The sequence below is a fragment of the Dermacentor variabilis genome, chromosome 1, assembly GCF_050947875.1.
Source record: "Dermacentor variabilis isolate Ectoservices chromosome 1, ASM5094787v1, whole genome shotgun sequence".
Lineage (NCBI taxonomy): Eukaryota > Metazoa > Arthropoda > Arachnida > Ixodida > Ixodidae > Dermacentor > Dermacentor variabilis.
This window is the reverse complement of record NC_134568.1, coordinates 225,938,783-225,951,552: the sequence shown is the minus strand read 5'-3', so window position 1 is coordinate 225,951,552 and position 12,770 is coordinate 225,938,783. Positions and strand designations below refer to the sequence as shown.

The 12,770-nt window shown below is 42.0% G+C and overlaps 1 protein-coding gene across 8 annotated transcripts in view; it reads left to right on the top strand.

Annotated features, from left to right (window-relative positions):
- The window catches only part of LOC142557825 (protein BANP-like), a 56,553-nt gene extending 44,145 nt beyond the window's left edge, over positions 1-12,408 (top strand). For 4 of the 8 annotated variants that reach the window (XM_075670019.1, XM_075670011.1, XM_075670048.1 and 1 more), the window contains 4 exons: positions 3,214-3,377; positions 4,997-5,132; positions 10,458-10,572; positions 11,870-12,407. In XM_075670019.1, the coding sequence (XP_075526134.1) occupies positions 3,214-3,377; positions 4,997-5,132; positions 10,458-10,572; positions 11,870-12,031 (577 nt within the window). In that variant the 3' untranslated portion in view covers positions 12,032-12,407. Of the gene's footprint in view, positions 1-3,213; positions 3,378-4,996; positions 5,133-10,457; positions 10,573-11,869 lie in introns of all 8 variants that reach the window. The other 4 variants (XM_075670004.1, XM_075669993.1, XM_075670043.1 and 1 more) reach the window with 2 other exon arrangements.
- The last annotated feature ends 362 nt before the right edge of the window (positions 12,409-12,770 follow it).

Here is a 12,770-nt window from a genome sequence, read left to right as displayed (position 1 = left end):
TACGTGACGGCAATTGTTGTAGTAGCGCGAGCCCTCAGCAGTAGGTCATGTTCATCAGTGCTTAAATCCCTGAAGTTGAGCCCAGCATCGCGAGTCAATGTGTCGTTGTCAGGGTCGTCCATTGCAACGAGCGTCAAAGTTGGCGTCATAAAATAAAGAAGCAGCTTATCGTCGCGCGCTTTCCCTTCCGCTTTCGAGCTGCCATTGGCTCTGTCTTGGCTGTTTCTGGACGCGCGTTTGCATTTTGCGCAGAAAAGCCGTAGCGCCATCTGCGGGCGCCGTTTTACTCACCGACGGCGCAACGTCACTATGAGACCATGACGTCAGCACTCCTCGATTGGAGGGTGGGCGATTTGAACTGCGCTAGAGGTACGCGGATGCTTCAGAACGCATTTTCTCTTAAAATAAGTCTCTTCTTCGCATGAATCAAGCGTTTCGAGGTTTCTGAGATGGTATTTCAACAGTCCGCGTTGACTTAATATTAACCTTTAGTGTCCCTTTAACATCCACTGTACAGGGCCGGCAGATCCCATTAATAACGCGTACGAAGCATTGCTCTGACCACTGACAAAACGCGAAATGTGTGAAAAGGCACGCTAGAAAATCATGGCCATTGAATACCCGCCATGGTTGCTTAGTGGCTATAGTGTTGGGCTGCTAAGCACTAGGTCGTGGGATCGAATCCTGGCCACGGCAGCCGCATTTCGATGGGGGTGAAATGCGAAAGCATCCGTGTACTTAGATTTAGGTGCATGTTAAAGTGGTCGTAATTTCCGGAGCCCCCCCCCCCCCCCCCCCCACTACAGCGTGCCTCATAATCATGTCGTGGTTTTGGCACGTAAAACTCCATAATTTAATTTAATTTTAATGGCCATGGAATGTCTAGGCCAAGAGCAGTGTATGTGTGCGCAGCAACATGGGTTGACAGACTTGGGCCATATTCATTTTCGTGACATTGCGCGACTAGCACCGGAAGCGTCGACTGGCGGCAGCGTTTCCACAAAGTGAATAGCGTGCTTGGCACTGTGCCAAGAACAACATTGTTCGTTCTTGGCATAAATGTTACAGGCATTATAGTCATGTTAAATATGGTACATAAGTAGTTAGAATATTAGTGACGGAGTTGTATGAAGGATGGCAAGATTAAATTTAAAGAAAAGAGTGCTAATTTGCAATTATGTAATACCCTGAATGAGGCCTTTTAAGGGTTAATTGATGATGATGATGAATACTTTTTCTTTGACTTAATGGAAAAGTGCTGGCTTGGTTCCCTACCACTTATATTATCATTACAAACAAAATAATGCAACATGTTTTTTAATGTTCTTTTTCCAGAGTCTGAACAGCTGTTTATGAGATTTTGAGAAAAATTAGCAATGGATGTTTTTTATTTTCATTTTCAAATAGTGTTCATTTTCGTGAAAGCTTCACATTTGAGGTGAATTGTAGAAATGATAATTTGTGATACAGCAACGATCTTTAACAAAATATTGAACACGTTAAGGTCTCACAGCCCACCAAATTTCAAAAGTCCCCATGCATTGGTTTAGTGGGTAAAAATTTGTAAAGATCGCAACTTTTGAAAAGTGTATCAAATTAAGGAATTTTTCTATAATGCCTCCGTTTTGCACAGAAACATCAAACAATGCTAGATGGCTTTTCTTTACATATACGTTTCACACAAAAAAATGTCTTCTTTGTAGCCATAATATTTTCTATTTCACATTGTTGCAAATTTGCAACAATCTCCGGTGCATGTGCCTCCACACTGAAGAATCCCGGTATTTTTTTCCTCCTAAAGTATCCATTTGGCAAAGAAGCCAAGTTCACTTTCGTGCTACCGAGTGATATGCGCTTAAAATATAAAATATTCAGTGGAATATAAAATGTGAATTTTTGGACCCGTGTTGATCTCTCGTGAAATCACCCTGTCGTCATCCCATTGTCCTCATGCTGTCATCGTCACGCTGTCATGGTTGTACCATTGTTATTTCAGAATCGTCATTTCATTGTTGTCATGTCATTATCGTCACACCACCTTCGTCCTTCTATTGACATTATTACTTTTTCGCCATTTCATCGACATCATACAGTTGTCGTCACACCATCATAGTCATGGCCGACCTTGACAAATGAGTGCCATTGCAAAGTGGGCCAATCCCAAAGACAGTGTATGTTGCATATAGCTGAACCAATGGGAATCTCAAAATGGCCACTACAGATTCTAAGTAAAGGTGTCTTCAGCAATATAGTGTGTTGCTACATCACTTGAATGCAAATCACATCAATGTCGACAGTCATTGTGGGACAGATTCAGCTGGAATATTTTCCTCTCTCCCACTGCTCATTTGGTCTGGTTACTTTTGCCCTCAGATGTACATGTTCACCGTTTGTTATAGTGTGTGGCATGTTTCTCAACATAAAAGTGCTTAGCAGTATCCAAGGCATTGCCATTATCTGTTTTTTCTTGGGGAAGTGCTTCTGTCAAAACTGTTGCACTTATGCTATTTCTAATCTGCATTACGAACACTATCAGAGTAACAGGTGATATATAATATCAGTATGTGCTCGTTCTTATTAGCATGCTTACAGTGCCTGCATGCCATGTGCCTCTTACCCTTCCAGTTTGTCTTTGTTTGTCAGAAAACCTGGCTTGTATCAGTTGGTGGGTGGTCAACAAAGCAGAATGTAATAGTAGCATGTACCCTGTTTCCTGAGGACCACAGAATAAGTTTCTGCTCATATTCACTTGCTCACTTGGTAGCTATCCTCTGATTCAAGTCGTTACATATAGTTATCTATCACTGTTACTGATCACCTTGCTTTGTCAAAACACTATATATATATTTGTGCAGTGAACTCAAAATCCATTTTTGTTCTCCATAATTTCCAATGCAGCCTCAGCTGACTGAGATAATTCAAGGGTAATAACATTGCTTGGAAAAAGAGGCATTTGTGCTGAAGTTTCAGTGTTTGGTTTCCTCCAACTAGGTTGGTTAGTCATAAAACTAGACAGAGTGTGCCTGATATTTTCGTGTAGGCAAGGCACATTCTGGTATTAATGTCAGTAGCATTAAAAATTATGTTGCTTGCATTCTTTTGAGCACACTTTGTGCGCGCCTCTTTTTTCAGTGAGTCTGTTTGTGCATTGTGGTCTCACTTAACCATATTCACATTGCAGCATTTCCAGTGCAAATTTTTTTTTGTGTGCAGGGATTTGGAGATGCTCAACCGCACCTGCACCACCCCAGAAAAGATGGCCTTAACACTACTTGACTTTCTTTTTGACCGGGAGGTGCAGGCTAGCTCAAACATTTCTGGCACTGGGCGTCATGGAAAACGACAACTGGACCCACTTCGCATCTTCGCAATAAAATGTAGGTGTTTGCTATCTGGATTCTTCCTTGATAGAATTTTATGTGCATTCTGTGCCCACCTATGACTAGTGGCAGCTACTTTCAAGCTATCTTAAGAGTGGGTCAGCTCAGAATCATATATTAAAATGATGTACTGAAGTGAAACTCGATTTTGTAGACATAAATGCTTAGTTTGTGTGTTGATGTTTACATACAGTGACCTTGTTAGTTTGTTCATGTGAGGTTTGTCAAAATCTAAACATTAAGAGGAAACTTTATCTCAGGAGCTTCTGAATGTATCTAAATACATGGAAAGAGAAAAATTGTTTTCCTTAGCTCCCAGTGCACCATATTTGAAAAGGTTTGTTGCTCTTAAACAAAAAGTTAGTCTGCTAACTTGGAGAGTAAACTTTTTATTTAGGCCACCAAATTAAAAAAAACCAAAGTTATACAGCAATATTTAACAAAACTGAAGTATGAAGTCTACAACTCTAATTCAGCAATAAAACACAATATCACAATTCTGTACACCGCATATCTCTCTCTCTCTTGAGCGAGAGAGAAACACTTCTAAAGTGGACAAAATTGATGTGTTATACATTGCTCTGAAATATACCACTAATTTGTGAATAGGACTTTTACAAAACTCGTAAATATAGAAACCATTGCACATAAGCTGTGAATTCGTTTACATATCACATTTGTCTGCTTCAGGTACTCCAACAGATGCAGTTTACAAAACTTGGATATCTGTCTTTAATGCAGAGTTGCAGATTTGTAAACTTCGTGCTTCAATTTTTTTTAACTTGACCGATGTTCAGCAATTTTTGTTTTTAAAAATTGAAGCTCTAAATTCAGCTTTCTCTCTTAAATGCAACAAGTTTTATTCAAATAAGTTCAGCATTTGTTTACTGGGAGCATTTCTGCGTTGCGCATGTATTTGAATAGGGAAATCGGAATTGGCTTTGTGGTGAAGCTTTCTTTTATTGATGCAAAGCTGTAGAATACTGACATGACCCATAAGTGGTCTGATTTACTGCATGGAAAAGGAAGGAAGGGGGTAATAAAATGAAGTACTTTGCACACCTTTATTATACATGTTCTCTTCTTGGTGCATTTGCTAATGCATTCCTAGCTTGCCAGTATCTGTAGGTCGGTTAAAGGGCAATGTGTTGTCGTTTAACTTTCAATTTTTCCAGTTTGTCTTATGGCATTGTGAAGAGTTACTCTGGGCTGGGATATTGTAACGATAATATTCCAATGCCATTCTTTGTTGCACTTCGTCTGTGGTCAGAGCTGTGCTCAATCTGCATTATAAAATGTGAAAACACCCGTGTACTTAGATTTAGGTGCACGTTAAAGAACCCCAGGTTGTCGAAATTTCCGGAGTTCTCCACTACGGCGTGCCTCATAATCAGAAAGTGGTTTTGGCACGTAAAACCCCATAATTTAATTTTTTTTAAAATCTGCATTATAACAAAGATCAGACTGCCCTGAATGATGGATGATAAGAGTGGCAAAGAATTAAGTGAATAGAACCGCTACATTATACCAGCCCTGTCTTTACTTTTGGGTGAAGACCTTCTTTTTCTTGATTTAAATGCCCTTATAGTGAAAGAATTGCCTAATGGCTCTTGCAGGTCATCTAGTACACCACTTCTCCATCAGTGACCATGACTGGCATCGTATCAAACAAAATATGGACTCCAAATGCCGCACAGCTTTCAGGCGCAAAAATAGAGGAATGTCGCTTTCAGTCAAGGCATTTCGTGACAGGTAGTACCTCTACATTTATGGAAATGTCCTGATGGAAATCTTGCTTATCACAAGTTTACTTTGTTGACATGGCTCAGAGCATGGTCATTTATGTATATTTTGCTGCCACCGTATACAAATGCCACGAACTCCTAAACCTTTATGGTTCAATACATTCACATTAATGACTGAGTAAGATAGTTTGTCTACTTTACCCTAAACTATGCATGCTTCATTTACTTGACAAATCTGTGTGGAGATCACTTTTGGCTTTCGCAAATAGCATAGTTTGGTGACTGCATGCGCTGCTAAATACAATTATCTACCCACACCCGCCATGGTGGCGTAGTGGCTTTGGTGTGGTGCTGCTAAGCCCAAGGTCATTGGATCAAATTTTGGCCACAATGCCCGCATTTTGATGAGGGTGAAATGCAAGAACACCCTTGTACCATGCATTAGGTGCACGCTAAAGAACTCCAGGTAGTCAAAATTAATCCGGAGTCCTTCACTGCGGCATGCTTCGTAATCATATTGCGGTTTTGGCACATGCTCCGGCAGCAACTGCTTATTTTACGACCAGGCACAAGGGGAACTGACAATCTTGTGCACGATAGGGAGGAAAGCGGGGAGGCAGCCGAGAGTGAGGGGGATGGTGGTTGGCTTAAACTCTACCAACAAGTGCATACTTTGCACGGTCGCGCACGCCGTATCTTGAAAGGGATCTGAAGGCAGCTTGTATCTTTGTGCGCATGTATTCTCGCTGCTCTTGCGTTGAAGCAATAGACAGCACGAAGGCCACTTCTCTCGCTGCTGCAGCCGCATTTGCTCACACCAGCATTCTGACAGCGAGTGTCCGCGCCCATCGAGTGTGGTGGGCTCATGTTTGCTTCTGCGCTGACACTATGCTTCTTAATTTAGTTAGTAAGCGCATGTTTCCAAGTTTATATGACTGATAAAACTACTATCCTTGCTTCGTATAGCTGTCTACTAATTTGCTATCACAATCAATGCTTTGCCTTTCAGGTGAAACTGCGACTTTTATTTTTTCACATAATTCAGTGCCATAAAACATTACCTTGAAATGCTTAAAGGGACACTGAAACGAATTTAAATTTTAAATGTATATCTTAGACCATGCTATATAGGTCACTAATGCACAATTCTGCTGGGGTCCAGAGTTGTTGTTTGTGTTAAAATAGAGAAAGAGATGAGGTGGCTAGCAACTTCACCGGCACTGGCATGAACTGCTGTGAGCCATAAGACAGTGTTAACATGTGTGTGGTTTGTTAATACCCTCATACTTATGTTGATTGTGCTGAAATTCACCACAATCAGACACCCTTCGATCTTTGTGGTACAAATACTTATGTCATATTTGTATCTGCGAGTCTTTGTATAAGGAAGAAGGAATAAGTAGATTCTGACACCAGTCCTGTCAAATAGCAGGCTGAACAAAGCCTTCATGCAAAGCTCTGCCTGGGCTCCTCTCAGTACAGTCTCCCATGGTGCATGATCCATACACTGAATGACGCATCAATCCTGAGCCCGCAAGTAAATTTGAAACTGTGTAATGAGCCCTACTGTGGAAAGATGCGCATGGAAATTGCATTCGTACGCACTAAACCAAACTAGTTTTTGACCTGCTGTCTTCCTGGACATGCAGAAACAACACTCCATAACCAACAGTGGCCTGCTGTCTACTCGGGAGAGGCTTTTCTCAAAGAAAGAGCCACGAGTCAAGTGCTTTGCTTGCAGGTGTTTCCTCGTCTACCTTCATCCTGGGTTACATTATGTAGCTAAGCCAATGTTATGGTGCTGAGCCAAGCTGATGGCATCAAGTGGACTGTAGTGGCACATATAATAAATGGCACCAGCACTTCATTCACAATTGCCTTGTATTGTTACATTATCCGAAATATGGGAGGTACAAACAGGATTTTTTCTTTCCAAGCTGCATTTTTCAAGAAACATGCACTTATAGGTAATAGCCTGCAAGTGCGCTTCTCCACACACCTTCATTGATGCAACCAATTTGGCAGACCTTGGGCTAGAATCCTAATTGAAGTGTCAACATGCAGGTCAGTGACATTATTCCTGGCCCTATCCATTCAAGGTTTCAAAACATGCGTCTCAGCTTGAACCGCACTACTAGCAGGAACACACAAGCCTGCTTACGGGCTTTTGCATATCGTCTATTGAGTGCAAAACCTGCTAAATAATGCATAGGTAGTCTAGTTCCAAATTTTTAAACACTAATAAACAAAGTATGATGTTGTCTCTTGCATTCCTTTAAATCCTTTTCCATAGCAAATTATCGACCTAGCAATATGAGTACAAACAGTTTGTATGTAAAAATATTGCATTTATGAATTAATGGAGATCATTATAACCAATTATAGGCACCCACTGGTCTTCTAATGATTCCCCAGGAAGAAATTTCTAAACATGCCTTAATTCTGGGCGTTGTCTCCAATGCTCAGGGTCTGTGATATGGAAGAAAATGGTGGTGGTTAAATTAACATTGACATTTCATTCTATTAAAGCCACTTTATGTAGTGGTATTGTCAGTGTATTGGATATGAAGCCTTCAACCTTGAATAAATGAGAAGAATGCATGCTAGTGCTTCTGTGATGAACTTCTTCATAGCAGGAAAACTTATCACTCGTTGCAGTAAATATGGTATACCTGGTTTTCCTTACAGCACTGCATCACTTGCATTCACAAGCCTACTTGTCTGAAAACAAGGGATGTAAAAATTTTGTAGCGTATAGCCTACCTAATCTTTGTAAAGAGTCTCACCAGTAGCATTGTTCTGCTGGAGGTGACCCACATTAGAGTATGGAGTAGTTATAATTTTTTAAAGACAGTTTGAAGACTGGCAATGGGGCTCTACTAACTTCTGCATTTGAGAACTTTGGCTCTATACACTTGTTTATTAAAGGGGGCTGCACGTCTCGTGCAAGTTGTACAGTGCTCACGGAATGAAATGTCAATTTAGGGGTCAGTTATGTGCATGCTTTCGTTTCCACTGGCTGCAGTTTGTGTCACATCAACGTAATTTTGGTGCGTACACTTAAATCGGAGTCTGTGTAACCTCTGGTGACCAGATTCCTAGCAACATGACATGGTCATCTCGAGTACTTTACACATATGCAGGGCTCTACTAAATGCTCCCTGTCGCCTTTCATTCAGTGAGTGCTGCAGATATGTGGAAGAAAGTTTCAGTGAAATTCAGCCCTGTCTTTTTATCTCTTGAACCATTTTAGTCTGATAGGTTTATGTGGAGCTTAAGAGTTTCCGTATTTGCATGAGACTCACTTAAAGATCAAGATATGCACGTTTTCCATTTCAGTGCTGTTGATTTACTGGTTCCTTTCCGGTATAAGGGTGGCGTAAAATTACTTGTCAAGGATGTGAGAAGAGCTTAGTGGGTAATTGGACAAGAGAACTACAGTTACCAGCCCTTCAATGTACGGTCCTCCTAAAGGCACATTCACACCGAAAGCGGAGCGTCTAAGCGGACAAGTGGATTTTCAAAGCGGCGAGGCGGCGAGCGCCAGCGCCTGTTCAGACCAGCCGCGTTGTCTGGCTATCCGTACCGCCGGGAAGGCGGGACATCTCGCAATTTCTTTAGCAATTTCAGGGACGTGCCGCCATCTCGCGGAACTTTGGGTTTGTGTGCGCACTTCCGATATTTTTTTCTTCATGGGTCGGTGCGCTTCCGTCCGCTATCTACTTCTGCAAAATGATGAGTTCAGACGAAGAAGACGAGATCGTTGGATATTTTACTCGCCACATGTCTAGTCGATTTTCAAGATTTGTTACAGCGCAACACAAGACAAGGACAAAAGAAGGTATAAAGCGACGACACGGCGCCGTGTCGTCGTTTTAACCTTCTTTTGTCCTTGTCTTGTGTTGCGCTGTAACAAACCTTACTATGAATCCCAACTAACTAGCCCAACTTGCCGTTTTGACGCTTTTGAATAACAGAAGCGAAAAGCCCAGAGAAAGACATTCGTTTACATTCCTTGACTAGCGCTTCCCCAGTGTCGGGTTCTGATTGGCTGCGGCCAAAGTGGCCAACTTATCCGCGCGGAAAAAATCGGTCCGGGCGCGATCCGGCCAAGCCGCGGATTTTCCGCAAAGCGGAAAATCCGCGGCCGCTTGGCCAGATCCCCTTGTCCGCTTGTCCGCTCCGCCTTCGGTGTGAACGTGCCTTAACAGAGTTAAAAAAAAAAAAAACTGGAGTTTTATGTGCCAAAACCACTTATCTGAATGTGAAGCATGCTGTATTTGTGGATTCCAAATTAACTTTGATCTCCTGGGTTTCTTTAAGATGCACCTAAATCTAAGTGCACAAGCATTTTTGCATCTCACCCCTATCGAAATGTGGCTACTGCAGACGAGGTCAAACCCACAACCTCGAGCTCAGCAGCGTAATTCCATGGCCACTGGCACTCTGTGGCAGGTTCCTAATGGAACGTCTACTCATGATGCCACTGCTGCTAATACCAAATGCTGTGTCGGTGAGAGAGCCCAATTAAAATGGATATTTTGACTGTACTGCTTACTTGTTCCTGATAAAATTTCTAACTGAAGTGGCATTTCACAGTGCATTTTGTTTACTAATACTAATAATTTTGCTTAGCTACAGTACTTGTCTCATGTTTGGTACAAATCACTTGTGCGAGCTGTCTACGGCTGTGCTGGACCAAAAAAGTAATTTCTTCACTGAGAGGAATGGTAGCAACATCTGCGTAGGAGTACAAAGTGCCTGCTGCAGAGATGACACAATGCGAATAGCGGATTCGCCCTGCTGGCGAGAGATGATGTCATCATTCCTTCTGTTGTGAAAGTGCATTTTCCATCTGGTAAGGCTTCAAACAACTGACATTTCTGATCTAGATTGAATGAAGCAGACAAATACTGTGACTACGCATGGTTGTAAGCAAAATAATAGAGCACAAAATACGACCCTTTCCTCCTTTGTGTGAAATTGGAGTGTGAATAAATGAGCAGTTTAGCTGAAAGAGCCATCAAATGCTTGGGCTCCCTTATTTATGTAACATTTGGTACATTCTGACCTATTTTTAATGTGGTTTGTTTGGAGGCAGAAATGCTCATTATACTATGCAGCCCTTTTTAACTACTGTTGTCAGTATAAGTTAATAGTTGGTATAAGTGGAAAGCCAAAACTACTTTCCTTCATTTGCTTTGCAAGTATGTATTTCCATTGTTCTCATTTTTGTGTGTAGCTTCTGGCCCATTGTTGTTGAGCATAATACAAGAGCTGAACCAGAATGTTGTGTTTCACTGCCAAATTGCACTTTCTTTTTGTATTGCAGGGGAGTATACCCCACCACAGGTTCAAATTCTTCACAGTCAGCGGAGGACCCTGCTGAGCAGCTAGCACTTCTCTCTGAAGATGCTCTGCGTGATATCGCCAGCTTACAGCCACAGGTGAGGATCGGTATCATTTTCTGCCACTTGTATTCGCAGGGCTGAGCAGCATAGACATCATGAATTTAGCACCTTCATTTCCAATTTGCATGATGAAGACAGGGAGAAAGGGCTGAAGGACCATGCCAACTTGCTCCCGCATCCCCAGTGTATGCAGTAAAATGTTGTCTCTTGAGAACTGCACGGTGAAGCCGAAGTTCCAAAACACGCCTGTAGCTACACTCGCCAAGAGCTGTTGCTTTTAAGCATAACTTACAGGTTCCACGGAAGTTCATTATGCTTTGTGTAAATACAGTTTAGCATTCTTTAAGCCGGCAAAAAAAAAAGGGGGGGTATGTTATTTTCCAGAAACTCGGTTTTAATAGAAAAAAGCTAGTGAAAGTCAATTTACCAGGCAGCTAAAACACAGATTTCCACACAACTGCAAGGTCAAGGTCACACTTCAGCCTGCCACTGCAACGCCGAAAACGGAGAGTGGAGAGAGGCTGAATAGAGGTTCCGGGGAGCCTTGGCCCAGGTCTTGGCAGTCTTTGCACTGCAGTCGCTGCAGCAGGTGAACTTGGCAAGTTTAGTGATGGTAACATGGGGTCATACCTGCCATTTCTTTTTCTTTTGTATTATTTGTAGGTTCTTTTTACCTGCATAATGTTATTAATAAAGTGTAATTCTACTTGTATTTGACAATCAAATTCATTCATTGCCTTAATTCCTGCACTGTACAGCACTCTAGCAAGGGCACATTGATATATGGCACTGTGTCCTTGCTGTATAGACCGTTTCTCTAAAGCTTTGTTATTCTGTGTGTCGGATTCAACTACAGCGTTGACGAGCATGATGTGCAGTCATACAGTGTGTTTCAACGTCAACAAAATTAGTGAGCAAGATAAAAATAAAGACTAAGCTCAGTGTAAAATATTACCAACTGAAAAAAGACAGTGAAAGGTCATCTAGAAAAATATATTCACAAAATAAATTCTTTTACGAGTGGAAATAAAAATCTGGAAAAGTAGGCCGAATTTCAGGAAAATAGGAAAACCAACTGCAATGAACTCTGTGTAAATAATTTTGGGTCTGTCGAGTTAATGATTTGTTGCCCATAAGTTGTTTTACAAATGGGAGCACTCATTAATTTGTTCTTATGTGTTTAGTAGGTTTCCTTTCTTTAATCTCAACGGGATATGATTGATGAATTGTGGCAGAAATGCCAAAACCAGTGAAATATGACATGTTAGCGTGGGAACATTTCAGCTGTACCTGCATTGCAAACAGCATTGCTTGCTACTAATCTCCCACACAGATCATCCGCACCGAGCATGGGGACATCCAGGTTGTGCAGGCTACTGCTGAACAGCTTGCACAAATGGAACGAGATCCACAGATCCACATTCTCGCCAGTACAGAAGTACTTAGTGCTGCAGATATTGAACAAAATGAAACTGAAGAGGATTTGGAGCCCTGACAGTGTTGAATGAACTGAGATTCGAAAACTGCTTCATCAACCTTGGTCCCAGGGTGGAATGAGGTGTGCCACGGAAGGTTGCTTGCTACTGCTAAGCTGCAAGTTCCAGGTGTCTGGCAGTCCACCTCATGGCTCCACTCGTCCTGCTTGAGCAGACTTGGGTGTTGGAATATTCAAACCAAATAGCATGTATCCTCAGGAACACCAAATGACATTAGCTGTTCAAAATGATGAGCAAAACGTGATCAAGGTGAATGCAGGAGGCAACATTTCGACAAGTGGACTTGTCTTCTTCAAGGAGACGTATGCTTTCCTCGCCACAGTATATATAGGTGGGGTTCTTCTAAAGGGGAGAGGGTTTGAGGCAAGAGGATGTGGAAACGAGGGAAAATGCGTTAGCGTGTCAAATTGAGAGTAAAGGAACGCTGTGTACAAAGTCAAAGCCAGGGCACTCCCTCCCCCCCCCCCCCACCGCGGTCTGTCAACATGCGCGCGTTAGCCGGCGTGTCAAGGGCGTCTGACTCGCTGGCTGACAAAAAAAAAAGAAAGGAAAGGAAAAAAAAAGGGGGGGGGATACGCCAAGAAATCGAACTAAGTGTTGTTGCCTATAGCTTGAAGTTTAGCATAGTGAATAGATTCTAAAGATCCCTTTGAAACGTTTATGCCTATTGGTTGCAATGTCTTGAACTTATGGATAAGGTATGATTCTCTGTATTTTCTTTCTCGTTCAGAACGGAAA